The sequence below is a fragment of the Leptosomus discolor genome, chromosome 13 (genome assembly GCF_034619465.1).
Source record: "Leptosomus discolor isolate bLepDis1 chromosome 13, bLepDis1.hap2, whole genome shotgun sequence".
Lineage (NCBI taxonomy): Eukaryota > Metazoa > Chordata > Aves > Leptosomiformes > Leptosomidae > Leptosomus > Leptosomus discolor.
The window spans coordinates 4,373,345-4,388,327 of record NC_141403.1 but is presented as its reverse complement, the minus strand read 5'-3'; the positions used below and the strand labels follow the sequence as shown (position 1 = coordinate 4,388,327).

Below are 14,983 nucleotides of genomic sequence, written 5' to 3'. Positions count from 1 at the left end.
TTGAAAGTTAATTATTTTTTCATGGTTTATTTTTGCGCTTTTTCAGCTTCAGCTGACAGACAGTAAAGCCAGTGGGTTTTTCCCTATGGTCAAACTCGTACTGCTGCTGTCACAGGATTGCACAGGGAATCAATTTTTCATTCCACTACTGTTTTCAGGATACATAAAATCTATTTTTAACCACATTTAAATTTTGAAAGAAAGCTAAATTGAAAAAATATTTCAGCTGTCCCTAAATTCCCTTTTTTTTAAAAAAAAGGAGGATAGTGTATATGAGACACATTTCTTAAGGAGTCTAAACCAGGTAAAACTCTTAGGCGCCCTTAAGTGGTTTAAAAAAGCTGAACTTCAACTCATTGCTCATTTCAAGAACTCAGTAAAATTAAGCTAATTTCTTTCTGTTAAACCACGCACCATATATTCATTTTTTTCTGCCATTCTGAGTGGGAGCCCTTTCCCTGGGCCCCCAGCTAGTTCTCCAGGGAGTCCACTGCCATAATCAAGCCAAGAAAATGGTTTTAGTACACGAAGGAGTGCTGGAAAAGAAAAACAGGGTTTAAAAGTGGCATGTATTACCTTCCCTCCCTTCTGTACAATGAACCAGAACATATTTCTGTCATGCCATGTGATTAAAATACCCGTACGGTCTCCCGGCGATTAAGTGGCGGCGCATTTGATTTGGGATCACAACTTGGGAGCCTGTGTGAAAGCATGAGGTGTCAAACAAACGCCCACTTTGCGACGCTGCGCTTCGGCTCATAAAGCAAAGCGCGTCAAACCGCGAGGAGACGTGTGCATTGAACTTACTTGTCAGAAAGTCCTGCGAGAGTCACGGACAGGGAGGCACCAAGGTGTATCTACAGCGGTCACCTCACCAGAAACAAGCCCCCTTTTGAGCTCCGGCCGTGTTTTCCCCTCATCCAAAGCAGCCCGGAGGGCAAATGGATGGGCTTTTGCCTACACCCCTGGGGTGACCCAGCGTGTCTCACCTGGCGCCTTTTGCCCCGACAGTGCAAGGTGATCATCTGCCAGATGAGCAGCACCCGGCCGGAGCTTTTCCACTGGTTCCTCTTCCTGCTGGCGCTGGTGGTCTACGCCGCCGTCTCCGGGCTGCTGGGCTGGGCGGAGGAAGCGGTGCTGGGCGCCTTCGCCGCGCTGGTCACGGCCGCCCACGTGCACTACGGGGTCTGCGTGGTGAGTGGGGACCCCCGAGGTGGCCACGGGAGAGGAGGATGGGGGCTGGGAAGGGTTTCTGCACTGTCTAGCTGAGGCAGTTTGCAGGAGTCTGAATGTTCAGTTACGGGGTATTTTTTTCCCATGTATTGTATTATTCAGTATAAATTAAAAGAAACCAAACCACAACAGTACTGCAGCAACTTTGGTGACTTCAATTATTCCAATGTAGCTGACTGGTTTCAGCTTTAAACCCTTCGTAATCAGCATATCTACGGACTGGCTTTATGTAGCAGTCGACCCACATGGCATGAATGCTCCCACCCCTTCTTTTTTCCCCCTTTCTTCTTCCTGAGGTTACTTGACTGTTAAAAAATGGAAGGTAAAATGCAAAGTGACTTGAAGAGGATTCATAAAAATAAGGTAAACTTTGCTTTGAATCTGCAAGCAAAATAGCTGTCTCAATTTCTAATCTTTTCTTGGCCCTCAGCATCTCTCAGGCTGGAGACACAAATGGTTTTCCAGATCATTCAGTCTTACCAGCGCATTTTTGTGTCTGCTAGATATCAGTTTTGTCATTTATTGTCATCTGAATTACTGCTTAAATTCATTTTTCCTCAGTTAATGCCCTTTTTTCCTAAAAAGCATTGTCAGATAATCCTTGGGAAAGTGTCTTCATGGGGGTTTGCTTTCAGATAAAACACCTTGCATCGCAAAGATGTCGTTCCACAGGGGGTTGGTCATCCTTCTTTTATTTAAGACACACCATTGCGATGTAAGGATGTTTCTTCCTGCCTTTGAAAGAGGCCTTTTGTCAGTAGACTTTGGCATTGTGGGAGATTTTACCCCAGCACCGATAGGGGCCAGTCGGTGGAGGTCAGCATGGAAATACCTGGTCAAAATTCGGTATTGCCTGAGGGGCCCCAGCTCCATCACAGTTTATGTCATCTGTGAATCCGGGCTGTAGGGATTTAACTTCCCATCCCTGTGCTGCAAGAGGGATGTAAAGACCGCAGCTCTCTTGCTGGAATACTTTTAGGTCCCCATGGACTTGTAGGTCCTCGTGTACACAAGGGCTGTGGTTGGGTCCTCCCGCCTGTGACCAGGAGAAGAGAGACGGTGAATTGGGAAGCGCGTACAGAACTGCTTGCTAATCTCCACAATTTCTTTCTAGGGAAGGCAGCTGAGTGAACACTTGAACATTTACATCTTTTCCCTGAAGAAACGTGTCCAGGAGTGAACACCTGCACTACGAGCAGACTGTAACACGTGACGTGGAGATTTGCAGCTCTCGTGATGCGATACATAGTTGGAATTAATCTGATTAAAATAACCAAAGAATAGAATAGTCCAGATATCCGAAAACCACTGCGACAATGAGCTATGCAGCAAGATGCTTCATCTCACAGGAGGATTCCCGTCCGGCAGAGAAGTGTTTACCAAGTTGTTCTGCTGCTAATATTTATTCTCGTCACTAATGCCGTGTTACTACTCTCTCTGAAGCTTTTGCCTTCCTCTTCCTCACCGCTGTGTTCAAAATCCTGGATAAATCCATGCTGGGCTACGTGAGATGCTTCCTGGTTTATAACCAGCGCTGGTTTTGCCCAGCCTCGTCACCAGTGGGACCCTGGCACTGCAAACCCTCCCTGTACGTCCTTCCCACTCAGACCTCTGTGCCTGCTTCGCTTTCCATATTTATTTTTCGCACAACTCATTTCTTCCATACAACCTCCTGAAGGGCTTGCGCACATTCAGTGTTTTCCTCACCTCGAATGTGTGAGGAGAACAAGCTATGGGTACAGTTAAGTGTTTCTAAAAGGTATGATTTCCTCCCCCAGCATTAAGATGAGTCTCAGCTGACCTGTATCTGTCAGAAATGCAGCCCCCATACAGCAGCAGCTGGCCTCTACACTTATTTTCTAGGCAGCAACAAGCGCATTGTTGGTATTTCAGCGTCAACAAGCAATAGAACCTACAAAGATAACCAGCTGAGAATAAATTTGGCCGACAAACCTGTGAAGATTCTCATATTTCACTGCAAAACCAGTTAAGTCAAACCTCATCTATGAGCGCAAAATACTCAGCAAATCATTATTTGCCTGTGTGCTTGAAACAAATTCTTGTGGGTTTAGGTAATGACCCAAAAAACCCCCACCAAACCCCACGAAAAGCTTTTTTTTTTTAAGCAGCAGACATTTGCATGCAGATGCAAACTTCTCACTTCATCTATAATACATGTCGGTTTTCTGTGTGCCTTGGAGGAAGGAGCAGGAATTTGAGTTTCATCTCTCTCCCTGCGCTGCCCTAGCCAGAGGGACTGTGTGGCCTTGAAGCACTAATGAAACAATCTGTCCACTTTTTTCCCCAAGGTAAGCATTAGATTACATTTCTTGCACAGAGGGCTGTGATTGACAGGCTGGCCTGTTTATTAACTAGTTAACTATCTCACTCGCCAGCAGGAGGGCAGAAGGGAGTTGTTGAGCTGCTGAACCTTACAGTCACCTTTTTTTTTTCAGTTCTTACACCATTTCTGAAGCTTTCTCACTGACCTGGTCATTTTTTTCCCCAGTTAACATACCCTTACATCAGCAGCTCCCGTCAGTATTCTCAGCTGAGCACCAACCAGTCGTATCTTCATGAACAGCTTCAATTAAATTCCTGCTGCCTGTTACAATAGTTGACCTACCGTGGCAGTAGGGCTGATTTTGGGGCTGTTTATTTAACGAGGGTTGCTAAAACAGGCAGTTCTGACCACGTTTGAGGGGAGCAAGTTCGATGTCGGCACGCACCCAGCGATCTGTTTGATGAAGTTAAACGCCACATCCAATGCCCAGTCCACTGCCACAAAAGCCTCACCTATTTCAGCAGTTTATACTTAACCCGTCCATCAAAAGCATCTGGAGAAAGTCCTGACAAGAAAAGAATTAGACCACAATAAACAAAAAATACCTCTGGGTTGAATGTAGTTGTACTGGAGGGAGCTCTGTGGACAGGCTTCCCTTTTCCTTGCACTTGTTTATGAAACAGTTGGAAACCAGGGTGACAGGAGCGGCACAATTTGATGCACTGTAATGGAGTATTTTGAAATATTTCATTAAATGAAATTATAAAACTTGAACTGCCACAACCTGCCTGCACTTGTAACTTTCTAAAGAGAAATACAAGATCACTTGTAGAGGGAATTAAGCTCTGGCCAGCTCTTTCAACATTCTATATGCAGACATGGCAAATAACGTCCCTTTTTAAAGCAATTGTCCCTACAATCTCCGTGAAGACAAGTCTAAAACCAGACCGTGTATTGCACAGCGTACATGGTGAATTGTTCACCATCTCAGATGGTAACTGGCTCGATGAATGGGAATAAAAATGCTTTGCTCATAGGGCAGGATGGTCACAGATTTATTTTGCAAAGTCAGATAACGGTATGTAGATGGCCTAATAGTCTGACAACATTTTTTTTGGCGTCACAACATTACGGCAGAAAGTTTTCAACTTTTTCAACCAAAAAGTAGGTAACTTCTTTTTTTTTATGCTGTTGAGCATTCGCACTAGCCCAAAGACACACCTTCCCCCTCGCCTTAGTAAAAGCAACTAAACTAGTGCTGCTCGCCCAGGTTTGAGCGCCTGGGTGGGAAATGGGCTTCTCTGGTCCCTGCTTCGTCCTCCCACCCTCCACCACAAACCTTCCCTAAGTGGGGCTGGGCAGGGGCTGAGCCCCAGCCCCAGGGATACCTGGAGGCACCGGGGGAGGCCCAGGCTGACTCTCCACAACCAGGTAGCTTCCAGCCATGGCAGAAAGAGGTCTTGACCCGAGGCTTAAAGCCCTGGAGATGTAGCAGCAGCCACCACAGCAACATCGCTCACGCTGCAAAAGATCAGAGCTGTGAGAATTACAATGAAGTTTCCCCCCTTTTCTTCCAAAAGACTAATATTTTAATCTCGAGTGTAGGTGCCTGTTAGGTACCACACTGAAGATTTCATCCCTGAGTACTTGGCCATTGCAAGAAAAGTCCTCTGGCAGCTTCAGCACCCTTGCCGTAGCACTCTTCACCTCCTGGCTGCTTTTGCTGTATCAAAACTGAGATACAACAAGAGATTTAGTACTTGGAAATCAGAAAGGATTTACCACAAAGAAGAAACGTCCTGTTTCCATGCACATATGCCTTTTCTTTTTTAATTTCTAGAAGGGGATACAGTTGCTGAGCTCTTGGGGAAACAGATACTGCCCCCCCACAGACAGTAAGTGAACCTTTTTTTCTTAAAGCAGCTGCCTTTTTCTCCCTGCTCCCATATGCAGCCACTAACGAAACAACACCAGAAAAGTTTTATTTTAGAATGTTTTGAATAGTCTCTAGAGCTAGACAGATTTTAACATATATTTTTTTATTAAATATGTAAAAAGATAAACGCAAGTCAAGTTATTCACATATTCAGACAAAAATCTACTCTACCATGCGACAATTTGTGGATAACGTAAAATGACTGATACATCTGAATAAGACTTTTTTGTATCTATTATGCCATTACTTATCTATTTATAATTAACAATACATATGTTTACATTCCTTTCAGTTTACATTTAATATATAACCAAAGCTTTATGGTGTGCTATTTAGTAAAGGTAATTACAAATGCATATTAAAACCATAACGGAAGAATGGGTTTCTCGCAGGGGGTGGGGGGAGAAGGACAACTCTTTCCCCTTGCAGAGCATTGCCCGCCCCTCAGCACAGCCAAATTTCTAGTGCCCACGAGGTACTTTATCGCCCCGGCTCCCTACATCAGCCACTCCCCCCTTGACAGAAGCAGTGAGAGGGTATGGTCCTCAGGCCAGAAAGAGGACAGAAGGAATTCTCAGGAAATGAAGTTCAGCTTTTCTAAAAATTTCTGTGTGTGTGTGTGTGCTTCAAAGAGAAAAGGAGAGAGGCACAACAGCCTGGCTATGAACCCCCCGGGGAGCTCGGCGACCCCAACCATTTGCACCTTTAGAAAAACATTTTCTCTTGAAGCGCTCTCCGTGCATCTGCTCAAGCATTAGCAGAAGGGTGAACTGCACTAAGCGGAGACGGGTGCTGATGAAACTGGGCTGGTAGCCTGATCCCAAACTCCTTGCCCCATCAGAAATCCCATACAGGTGCAAGGCCATGCTGGAGTCTGGAAAAAAAATTAGTAACTGCTCTTCAACAGGATTATGAAGAACTACCGTTTATTACAATGACAATTGTAATAAGTACATATGTTCTAGTAAACACAAATACAACAAAAATGACAATTCCCCCATTTGTGGTGATTCTTAGAAACGCTTATTTTGGAATATACACATTTTTATAAACCAGACCTTATTCGTAACCAATCGAACCGGGAAAGGCAAGGGCTGGCCTGCGGGTTTCAGTACTTTCCCTTCATCACTGGGTCGGACGTGAGGTCAATGCTGGAGGCAGGGCTGGGAAACCTTCAGCCCGCAGGGTCCAGAAACTCTTCTGCTGAGCAGGGGTGCGATCGAGGAACTCGAAAACGCCTGTCCTAGGGCTTAACGGTATTTTACATAGTCTGTGGTGCGACACAACAGCAGGGATCTCATCTTTAACTAAGGGCCACTTAGCTGCAAAAGACTGATCAGGAACAGAAAACTGCATGTGCCGGGGTGCGTGGGCTGGGGGGCTGATTCACTGGAAACCTTTCTGTGGGGGCGTCAGCTGGGCGCTGACGCTTTAGGAGCCCATGAAGGTCTAAGATGATTGAGCTGTTCAATTGGCTTTGGAGTTTTTCAGTGACTGCCGATTGGGTTGGGACTTCCATGTACCTGCTACATCAGCGTAACAACCCAGAATTAAGAAAATCGAGTAGGAGACCATGAATACCAAGTATTGAATATTTAGAGAGACTACAACGTGCAGTTTTATGAGGAAAATAGGGAACGCTTCACATACCTCACGATACCTCCGTTTATACAACACCATCCTTTAGAACAGGGCGCTGGGGCCGCACGGGAAGGGAACGCTCTCCCTGCGGACATCTCCAGGGCTGACACGGTTCTGCACCGCGCCGGCCCTGCCGGAGGAGGGTCAGCCAAGCACAGACCCGGCTCCATGCCCCTCGGGCAGCTGGTCCCCCTCGGATGGGTGCTCGCTCTCAGATGGGCTCCTCACTGCCTCCCTGCGCTTGGGAAGCGGCCTCACCACCCATGAGGTGCCCACCACCCACTTAAAGGGAGCTCAGGGGGGGTCAGGGCTGGTGCTACTGCCGGTTTTCCCCGACGCCGTGCGTTAACGAGGAAATTTCTGTCTTACTTCCATGCATGGCCAGGGCAGCAGAGGAGGGAAGGATAGTGAAAAGAAATGGCTGGCCTACTTTGTCATCTTCTGAGGGGTGGGAAGCCAAGTATGACAGCAGAGATCGTGTCCTGCAGCTACATTTGTGTCAAGGAGATTTCTCTCCTCCATCAGCACTGAGCTGTGCGGAGGCAGAGCTGCAGCTGGAGGCTGCGCCTGGGTTCCTCACAGGAAGGAAGAAAAGCTGGGAAAGGTCTATTGACTAGTCGGGAAACTGGGAGAGTTTTCAAAAAACTTCAGTGGATGTCTGTTCCTCCAGAAATAAGCCAAAAAACAGACCCTGCAGCTTTCTAACACAGGGGTTTAAATCTCTCCTCATGAAACAGATGCTCTGCCTTCCATTTTGTGAAGGCAGGAAAGGAATAAACGTGAGCAACACGAGCATTTTCCTCCACAGCACACCTCATCGTTATGGCTTGAGTATGACTTCCACTGTATCCCTTTATTCCAATTGTTCGACCGAATTTATGCCCCAAGGCAGATGTACTAGAAAACGCGAAAGCACCACAAAGTGAGAGACACAGCTAGTGGTACGGTACTTCTTGCCACACAAAATGCCAATATAAATATGTTAGAACAAGTTACAAGTGTATCATACTTAAGACGAAAAAGGAAAAAAAAAAATAAATATATATATTTTTTTAAAGAGCAGAACAAATCTCAAGCAGCCAAGTGGTGAAGTTGCAGTGATGTACAGTAGGTGATGTAGCCCTACAACCTCTTGGGAAGATACACTGAAAGAAGACGTCTGCAAATGCATCTTGGCAAAGTATGGGTACAGAATGCAGTGGTTGGCTGGCACTCACTATGGTACATAAATGTTAATGGCAGACTGGGAGTGAACTGGTTTCAAGTTTGAGGCCGCACATGTTCCATTCTCCAGAAGAAAGTTCTCACACAAAACGAAAATTGTCAGAGACGCTGGGTGAGTCAGTACTCCTCCTGCTGCTGGGGCTGTTCGTGGACTTGCTCTTCACCTTCCTGCTCATCTGTGTGGCTCTCCTGCAGGGAGAAAAAGACCCCAAAACGTTCTTCAGCAGAAAGCACTCCTCGTGTAACCTCGCCCCGCGGCGCCTGCCCTAGCCTAAAGCTTAACTTCCAATTTCCATGCACGTAAGTACAAAATGAGCCGTTACCTGAGAAAAGCAGCACCTTGTAATATTACAGTAAAATGTACTTGCTTTGCTTTTAATCGATGCACATGCAGTACCAACACTTTCCCAGAAAGAGAGTCAGTTTTCAACATCACTGAGTGTTAACTGTTCCGGTGAGCGAACATTTCGAAGAGCTAGACAGTGAGATGCTCAGCAGTTAGACGCCGTATCATAGCATCCTGCTGTCCTCTCATTTTCAGCTTCTCCAAGGATTTCTGAACCTGTCTGCTGTAGTTTTCACACAACCTTCGCCCTAGGTTTCTATCACTAAATAGATGAGACACTTTTGCTATCACCTGCTTTAAAAATTAAAGTCAACCTCCTTTTCTGAGGTCAGACGTACTGCTTTCCCAAAATCACATATCCATGCTAACAGGGTTCAAAGGTCATCAAAACGGTGATTTTTAACAGTAACCAGAAAATATAACCAAAAACTTGCAAAGACATTTTCTTTGAAAATAACTGAGTCCAGTATTCACTGATTTATAGAGCTACTGTTCAAAGCACTAATCACTAATAACCACTTCTCTCTGGCAAACCATTATTACGCACAGGATTTTCCAGAGCTGTCTCTCTGAATATACATTCCCCCTGGGAGAAGAATCGCTGAGAGAAGGGAAGGCTGGATTCTCACTGCAGGTGACACCAGTTTCAAACCATTTCCAACTTCGAGACAACAGACCTGGCATCTGGAGTTGACCTGGATGTTACCAGAGCTCAGAAAGGCTGCCTGGCTCAGAGCATTACTTCTGTGTTCCTGTTAAGTGCAGCTGTATTTAGGGCTTTCCTCTCAAGTGGCTTCCACCTTTCTGGAGCACAGTTCACTGGAATGATCCCCCACACCTACTCTCTGCCTGGCCTTAGTAGTGCTCTGCTGTAGGCAGCTCCGAAGGAAAAAGCTTTTCCAAGACCCTGAGCTGCCATCCCTGATGCGGCACCTCTGCAGAGCTCACCTGGCTCCCAGCAATTTTCCCTAGAAGCAAGCGGCTTGAGCAACAAACTTTAACAAACTGATGCTGCAAAGTTTTCAAATTTGAGGCGAAAATTAAAAGAAAAGGGAGGCCGTAATTTGAGTTTTCCTGGAATAGTTCAGAGCAGCTTATGCAGGAAGAAAATTCCCTTCCGGCAATAAAATATTCATATTTCTAAAGGGTAAGAACAGGAGAATAAAGTTCCTAACATTTGTCAATACAATGGAAATATTCAGCTGTTTACCACGCACAGGAACAGCCAAATTTCAGTTTCAGCAAGCTTTCTGTCACTGAGGTGCTATTTTCTGGTAGAAGCCCCACAAGTCAGTCAAACAACTGCAGTTCAGCACCTTCTGGCCCCCTGGGGGGACGATGCCCTTGTGACACACAGTAGGTGCATCACGTCAAAACGGGTTTTTTTTTCTGTCTAAAAATCACAACTGCTGTGATGGGCTGCAAGGGCGCAAGACGTGCAGGAGAGTCCCAGAGGGAAGCTGACTGCTGCGGGAACGTGACCCAGCCTTACGGGGGCGAGAAAACCGAAGCTTGTTCGGCCGCGGTGGGTTGTGTTCCCTTAACGCCACCTGTCCTGACCCTCCTCGTCCTGCTGAGGTGACCTGCTCTGGAAGGCCCTTGTTCCTTAGGTTCTGAGGGCGCAGAGTTCATGAGAGAGACCTATTAGAAAGTCCACTCATGCAGAACTTTATAGGTCACGTACGTGCTACCTTGTCACCCATATCACTCTAATCGCAGGGAGTGGCTTGGGAACCTCCTCTGCCGCTCTGAAGAAGAGTGGTGGCTCCCTCCTTGCCAAGCTTGCCTTTGATGGAAATGGTAAATCTGATGTGACTACCTCAGCAGTTGTTCTCAGACTTGGACACGTGCTTTGCACTATGTACAGCTTGTATAAATACACGAAATGGGAAAGACAAGAGTCGCTGTGCCCAATTACCTTGGGACTGTGGAATCTCCTTGAATAGCATCCCCTAATAAGGCAAGCAGTCAAAGATCTATTTAGAGCATTTATTTCTGGCTTGGATCACACGACCATGGTCATCTCTGTCTCCCACGAGAGGTGTTCTCTTTTGACCCTTTGATCCATCGGTCTCAAACTATGCCGGTGTACCTGGAGACTTCACAAAAACCAGCTGCTGGGGGAGTAGGTGCCTCCTCCAAAAGCAGCAGCAGAGGTAGTGGCTGCTAGGGTGGAAAGACACAAACCCAACTGCGTTTCAAGCAGTCGCTTTGGAAACTTGAGCTGAGCGACTGATAGCTCAAACATCAGCAATTCACCCCACCTCTGCGTGAACCGGACCAGAACAGCTTTATGCCCAGACCTACACAGCTCCAGACCTAACCAGATCCATTCCCTCCTCAGCTTCATCGATCCGAGGCTCTCCTCCTGTAAGACCACATGACCAGATGCTTTACATACTAGTCGAGGTCTCCATGCTGCCTACAGCAGTCACAGCATGAGCGGTAGGGGCTGCATCTCCCCACCACCCAACTGTGCCCTTTTTTAACAGCATTTTCTGCCAACTTTGATGTTTTTGATGAAGAAGCAGGATTAAAAATGAGCCATTTGTAATTAAAAGTTACAAAGGATTACAGACTGAACAGCCAAATGTTCAATGGCACTAGCAGATACAACACCCCCCTTGCATAAGCAGAGACCTAACGATGGGGTTTAAAACAGAATCCTAACAGGGCAAAGAAAGGGGAGGCTCTAAAAACAAGGAACCCAAATGGGCTGATATTTGTGCTGTAAGACAAAAACCTCACCAAAGTCAAGACAAAAAAAGCTAATAACAGTCTTAAAAATGTAGGCATTATTGAATTAAACAAAACAGAAGCTTATGAAGTGACATGCTTAAAACTACACTATGACTTGGGATTCTGAAAAGGTAATGCCTCTCCCTTCTGCCCCATGACATGAACCTGATAAAAATCTCTTCAGTGCCATACAAACCAACCTCTGGAGAATGCTTTTGACAGGGACAAAACTCTGTACTTGCATTCTGAATCATTCTACACAGAATTCACCTGACAATGCTCACAGGGGACCTATGAGCTACTGGGAGATATAACCACTTAAAGTGCTGTCCAGATTTTTTTTTTCTTTCTTTTAGGAGGATTAAATTAATCTTAACAGAAAATTAAATATAAAAAAGGGAGAACTTGTCCCTTCTGAATAAGAACAGTTGATATGAAAAATAAGACATGATCTCTGTGCCATGTTGAATACAGCAGATGCCTGTCAAGTTACAGCTAGGGAGGAAGAGTCTGAGATTGCTACCAAGCAGTTATTGGAAGTATGAACTGAAAAGAAATTTAAGTTAGTCATGATATTCAGGTACAAGGCTTTGATCAGGGATCACTTGGGCAGTACGGGTGAGCTGCGTTCCTGTGCATCCCCTTCCTGAAAACAAGCCTCATGGCCACAGTGTCATTGAAAAATTAATGTAAATCTTTTTTCCCACTTTGCCTCTGTATACTTGAGACACTCTGAAACAGGGATTGAAAAAAAAAAAAAAGATGGATTTACAATGAAATCATAAGCAAGAGACCAGGAACGCTGGAGTTGCCTGTGGTTTGGGAATTGCGACTATTTCCCATCTGGGGATTGGGAAAGCCAAACCGCTGTTACCGAGGGATTAACCTGCAAAATGCTGCAATATATAGAATTTAACTTGGGACAAATTCATTACAGAGAGAGAAAAAACAGAACCGAAGGGCAAAGAGACCGCAAAGTCCACACCCAAAAAAGCAGACAGGATCTGCCTCAGCAAGGGAGCCACCATCTCTGGTTTGGGGCTAATGCACTGGGCTCTTCCCTCCGCACACTGCAGCCCAGCTGCTAAACTGAGGAGGAAACGCACCACAAAAGATGAGGAGATGGAGTCCCCCCCTAAAAGGTACCCAAAAAATTTGCGTGGGGAACGGCCTCTGTGTTCTCCTCTGGGGGAGCAGCGCTCTCCTGCTGCAGTGCCATTCCCAGCCTCCAGCTGCCGAGGCCTCTCAGAGAAAGGCACGGCCGTCGTGTGCGGTTCACGCGCCGGCACGGATGATGCTTTCAACAGAGAAAGGCTTGGAGGAAGGAAGCAGATAAAACACCGGGATGTGGACTGGAGTAGAACATTTTGTAACGTGCTCTGCCCGCAAGGAAAACTGCAGGAAGAGAAGCAACAAACGCATTCCTTGGCGCGGGATCACTTGCTGCCGAAGCCAACAGACAGACAGATGTGGTAGGGGTATGGGGAGAAGAGGGATTTTTCTGGCTTCGCTTTATAAATAAATCACTGTTCTTGAATCCAGAAGACATTTTCTCTGACCGCTACATACATGTAACTCTTCTAGCCTGTTATCACGTGCCTGGCAAATTTGTCTTATTGTTTATTCCTGTGAAAATAATGGTTTCCTCCTCCGTTTCCTCTCTGGCGCTCATCCCGCACCATTGAACAAATCCTCTTTCCCCTGTCACTTCTCATCTGAGCAGTGGTCCCTGTCAGCAGCAGGCTCGTGTCCCTCTTGCACCTAACTTTCATCTATGCTCTACTAGTGTTTTTTAGGAAAGCAGGCGAGTTAGCACTAATTTTGATATCAAATTTTATAAAGTCAGCTGACTACAGCCTTCTGGGAACAGACACAAGACGGCCGACAGTACCGCAGCGCTGCCGAGAGATTAAGTTGATGCTTATACACCCTGGAGCCAAAGCCATCGTCCACTGGAGACTGAAGGGTCAATCGTCAGTGCAGTGCACACAGGGATTTAGGGAACATGAATGGGAGTAGTTCCACTAAATCTCCAGTGAATCATTATCCCTGAGTGTATCTGAGGAATTTAACCAGCACCCTTTGCAGCTTCTTGCTTTGTTCAGTGTCTACAGCACTAAGTCTAAGATGCAACGAAATTCTTGCTTAATCTTGCAGACAATACGTTGCTGAAATTTGGGTAATAGAGGATTATTGGGTTTGCACAGGGAAGAATTTTGCCTATAGCAACAGGATAAAAAAAAATAATGCTGGAGAGCATTATCTCTGCAGATGTAATTATGTATTTGGCATCCTGCACCGTGCTTATTACAACACTGCCACATGGGCTGGAGAAGGTTCACAGCTGTAGAAGTTCTGTCAGAATTTCTGTGATTTTCAACACGTCAAAGAACACGAGTAGAGGACTTTCTGCATAAAGGCAGAAGACGAGAAAACAAAACTAAGGCTCAGAACCACATGAAATCAATTTAAAAGTTGCAACACACCCCCTCCCCTTTCAGATCAACTTCAGCAAACCTAGAAAACAAAACCTACACCGAAGCAGCGAAAAGTAACCTGCCTCCCGCGTGCCTTCCCCAAGCTGAAAAGCCTGTTGTTTGCAAATGCAAACTTCCTTCGGCGGGAGGGAGGCAGGGAAATCCTGGCTGCTACAGCTCTGCTGACCTAAATATCGGACATGACCCAATTCTGTGCCAATAAATTTTTACGAGATTAAGCCGTTTTGTCTAAATAAAAGACATTAAGCTTGAACTTACATGTTCTTCTGAAGCGTAAAGGACTTCCATTAGCCGGTTGACAAGGTCATTATTCTCTCCTCCATGTTCTTGGCAGAGAAGTTCAATCTCCCTTAATTTGCCAAAGTAGAAATCCCTTTCCTTCTCCACGCCTTCAAGTGCAAGTTTTAATGAATGTACCTGCATACAAACCAAGACGTGATGCATCAGTTGTGCGGTGCACTGCAGACAAAACAACTCAGTCTAAAATCATGCATGCTAAACAAACTTAAATATACATTCAATTTTATAGCTTAAAATTAAGTCCACTTTTCTTCCCTGAAGTGCTAGATCGATCCTTATACAATAGAGAACAGCAAATCAGGCTCCTCCATTATGCCTCTTGGATACATCTTAACCTTGATCCTTAAAAGTCAATTTTCTCAGTGCCTTTTTATACAGAAACCCAAAGCAGCAGTTCAGGAATCAGGGCTACTTAAGACTTGTCTCCTAACAAAGCTGCCAGAGGTGTCAGGTAATGGTAATTAATAACGCTTTCAGCTCAGTACTTGCATTTTTTTTGCCTGGATTAATGTGCAGTTGTTGGGAAACCGACAATACCTCCTTGCCTCAAAAACCAGATCGAGCAGAAAAGCTCACAGAGGGAAATGGTCTCGTTAGGAAATGAAAAGGTCCTCTAGTTGCAAATGTGAGGGCTGCCGTGCTGCTTTTTCACCTCTCCTTTTCTGCCTCCCCACTCACCACACTGTTGTAGACCCGTGTTTTGTCGCTCTGATGCCGTGCCCGGCTGCGCCTTAAGACTTTCTGCCCTGACGGATGTGCTGCTTCTATCAACGCTTTCTCTC

General features: G+C 45.7%; 2 protein-coding genes across 4 annotated transcripts in view; one reads left to right on the top strand and one right to left on the bottom strand.

The window, feature by feature from the left end:
* Positions 1-2,413, top strand: part of LOC104348250 (ethanolaminephosphotransferase 1) — a 52,401-nt gene extending 49,988 nt beyond the window's left edge. The window contains exons 9-10 of the mRNA XM_086472612.1: positions 1,012-1,194; positions 2,348-2,413. Coding sequence (XP_086328738.1) covers positions 1,012-1,194; positions 2,348-2,413 — 249 coding nt within the window. The remainder of the gene's footprint in view (positions 1-1,011; positions 1,195-2,347) is intronic.
* A 6,000-nt stretch (positions 2,414-8,413) lies between these two features.
* MAPRE2 (microtubule associated protein RP/EB family member 2) overlaps positions 8,414-14,983 on the bottom strand; it is an 88,860-nt gene continuing 82,290 nt past the window's right edge. For all 3 annotated transcript variants that reach the window (XM_086472762.1, XM_086472759.1, XM_086472760.1), the window contains 2 exons: positions 14,160-14,318; positions 8,414-8,507 (listed from right to left, as the gene is read on the bottom strand). In XM_086472762.1, coding sequence (XP_086328888.1) covers positions 8,436-8,507; positions 14,160-14,318 — 231 coding nt within the window. In that variant the 3' untranslated portion in view covers positions 8,414-8,435. The remainder of the gene's footprint in view (positions 8,508-14,159; positions 14,319-14,983) is intronic.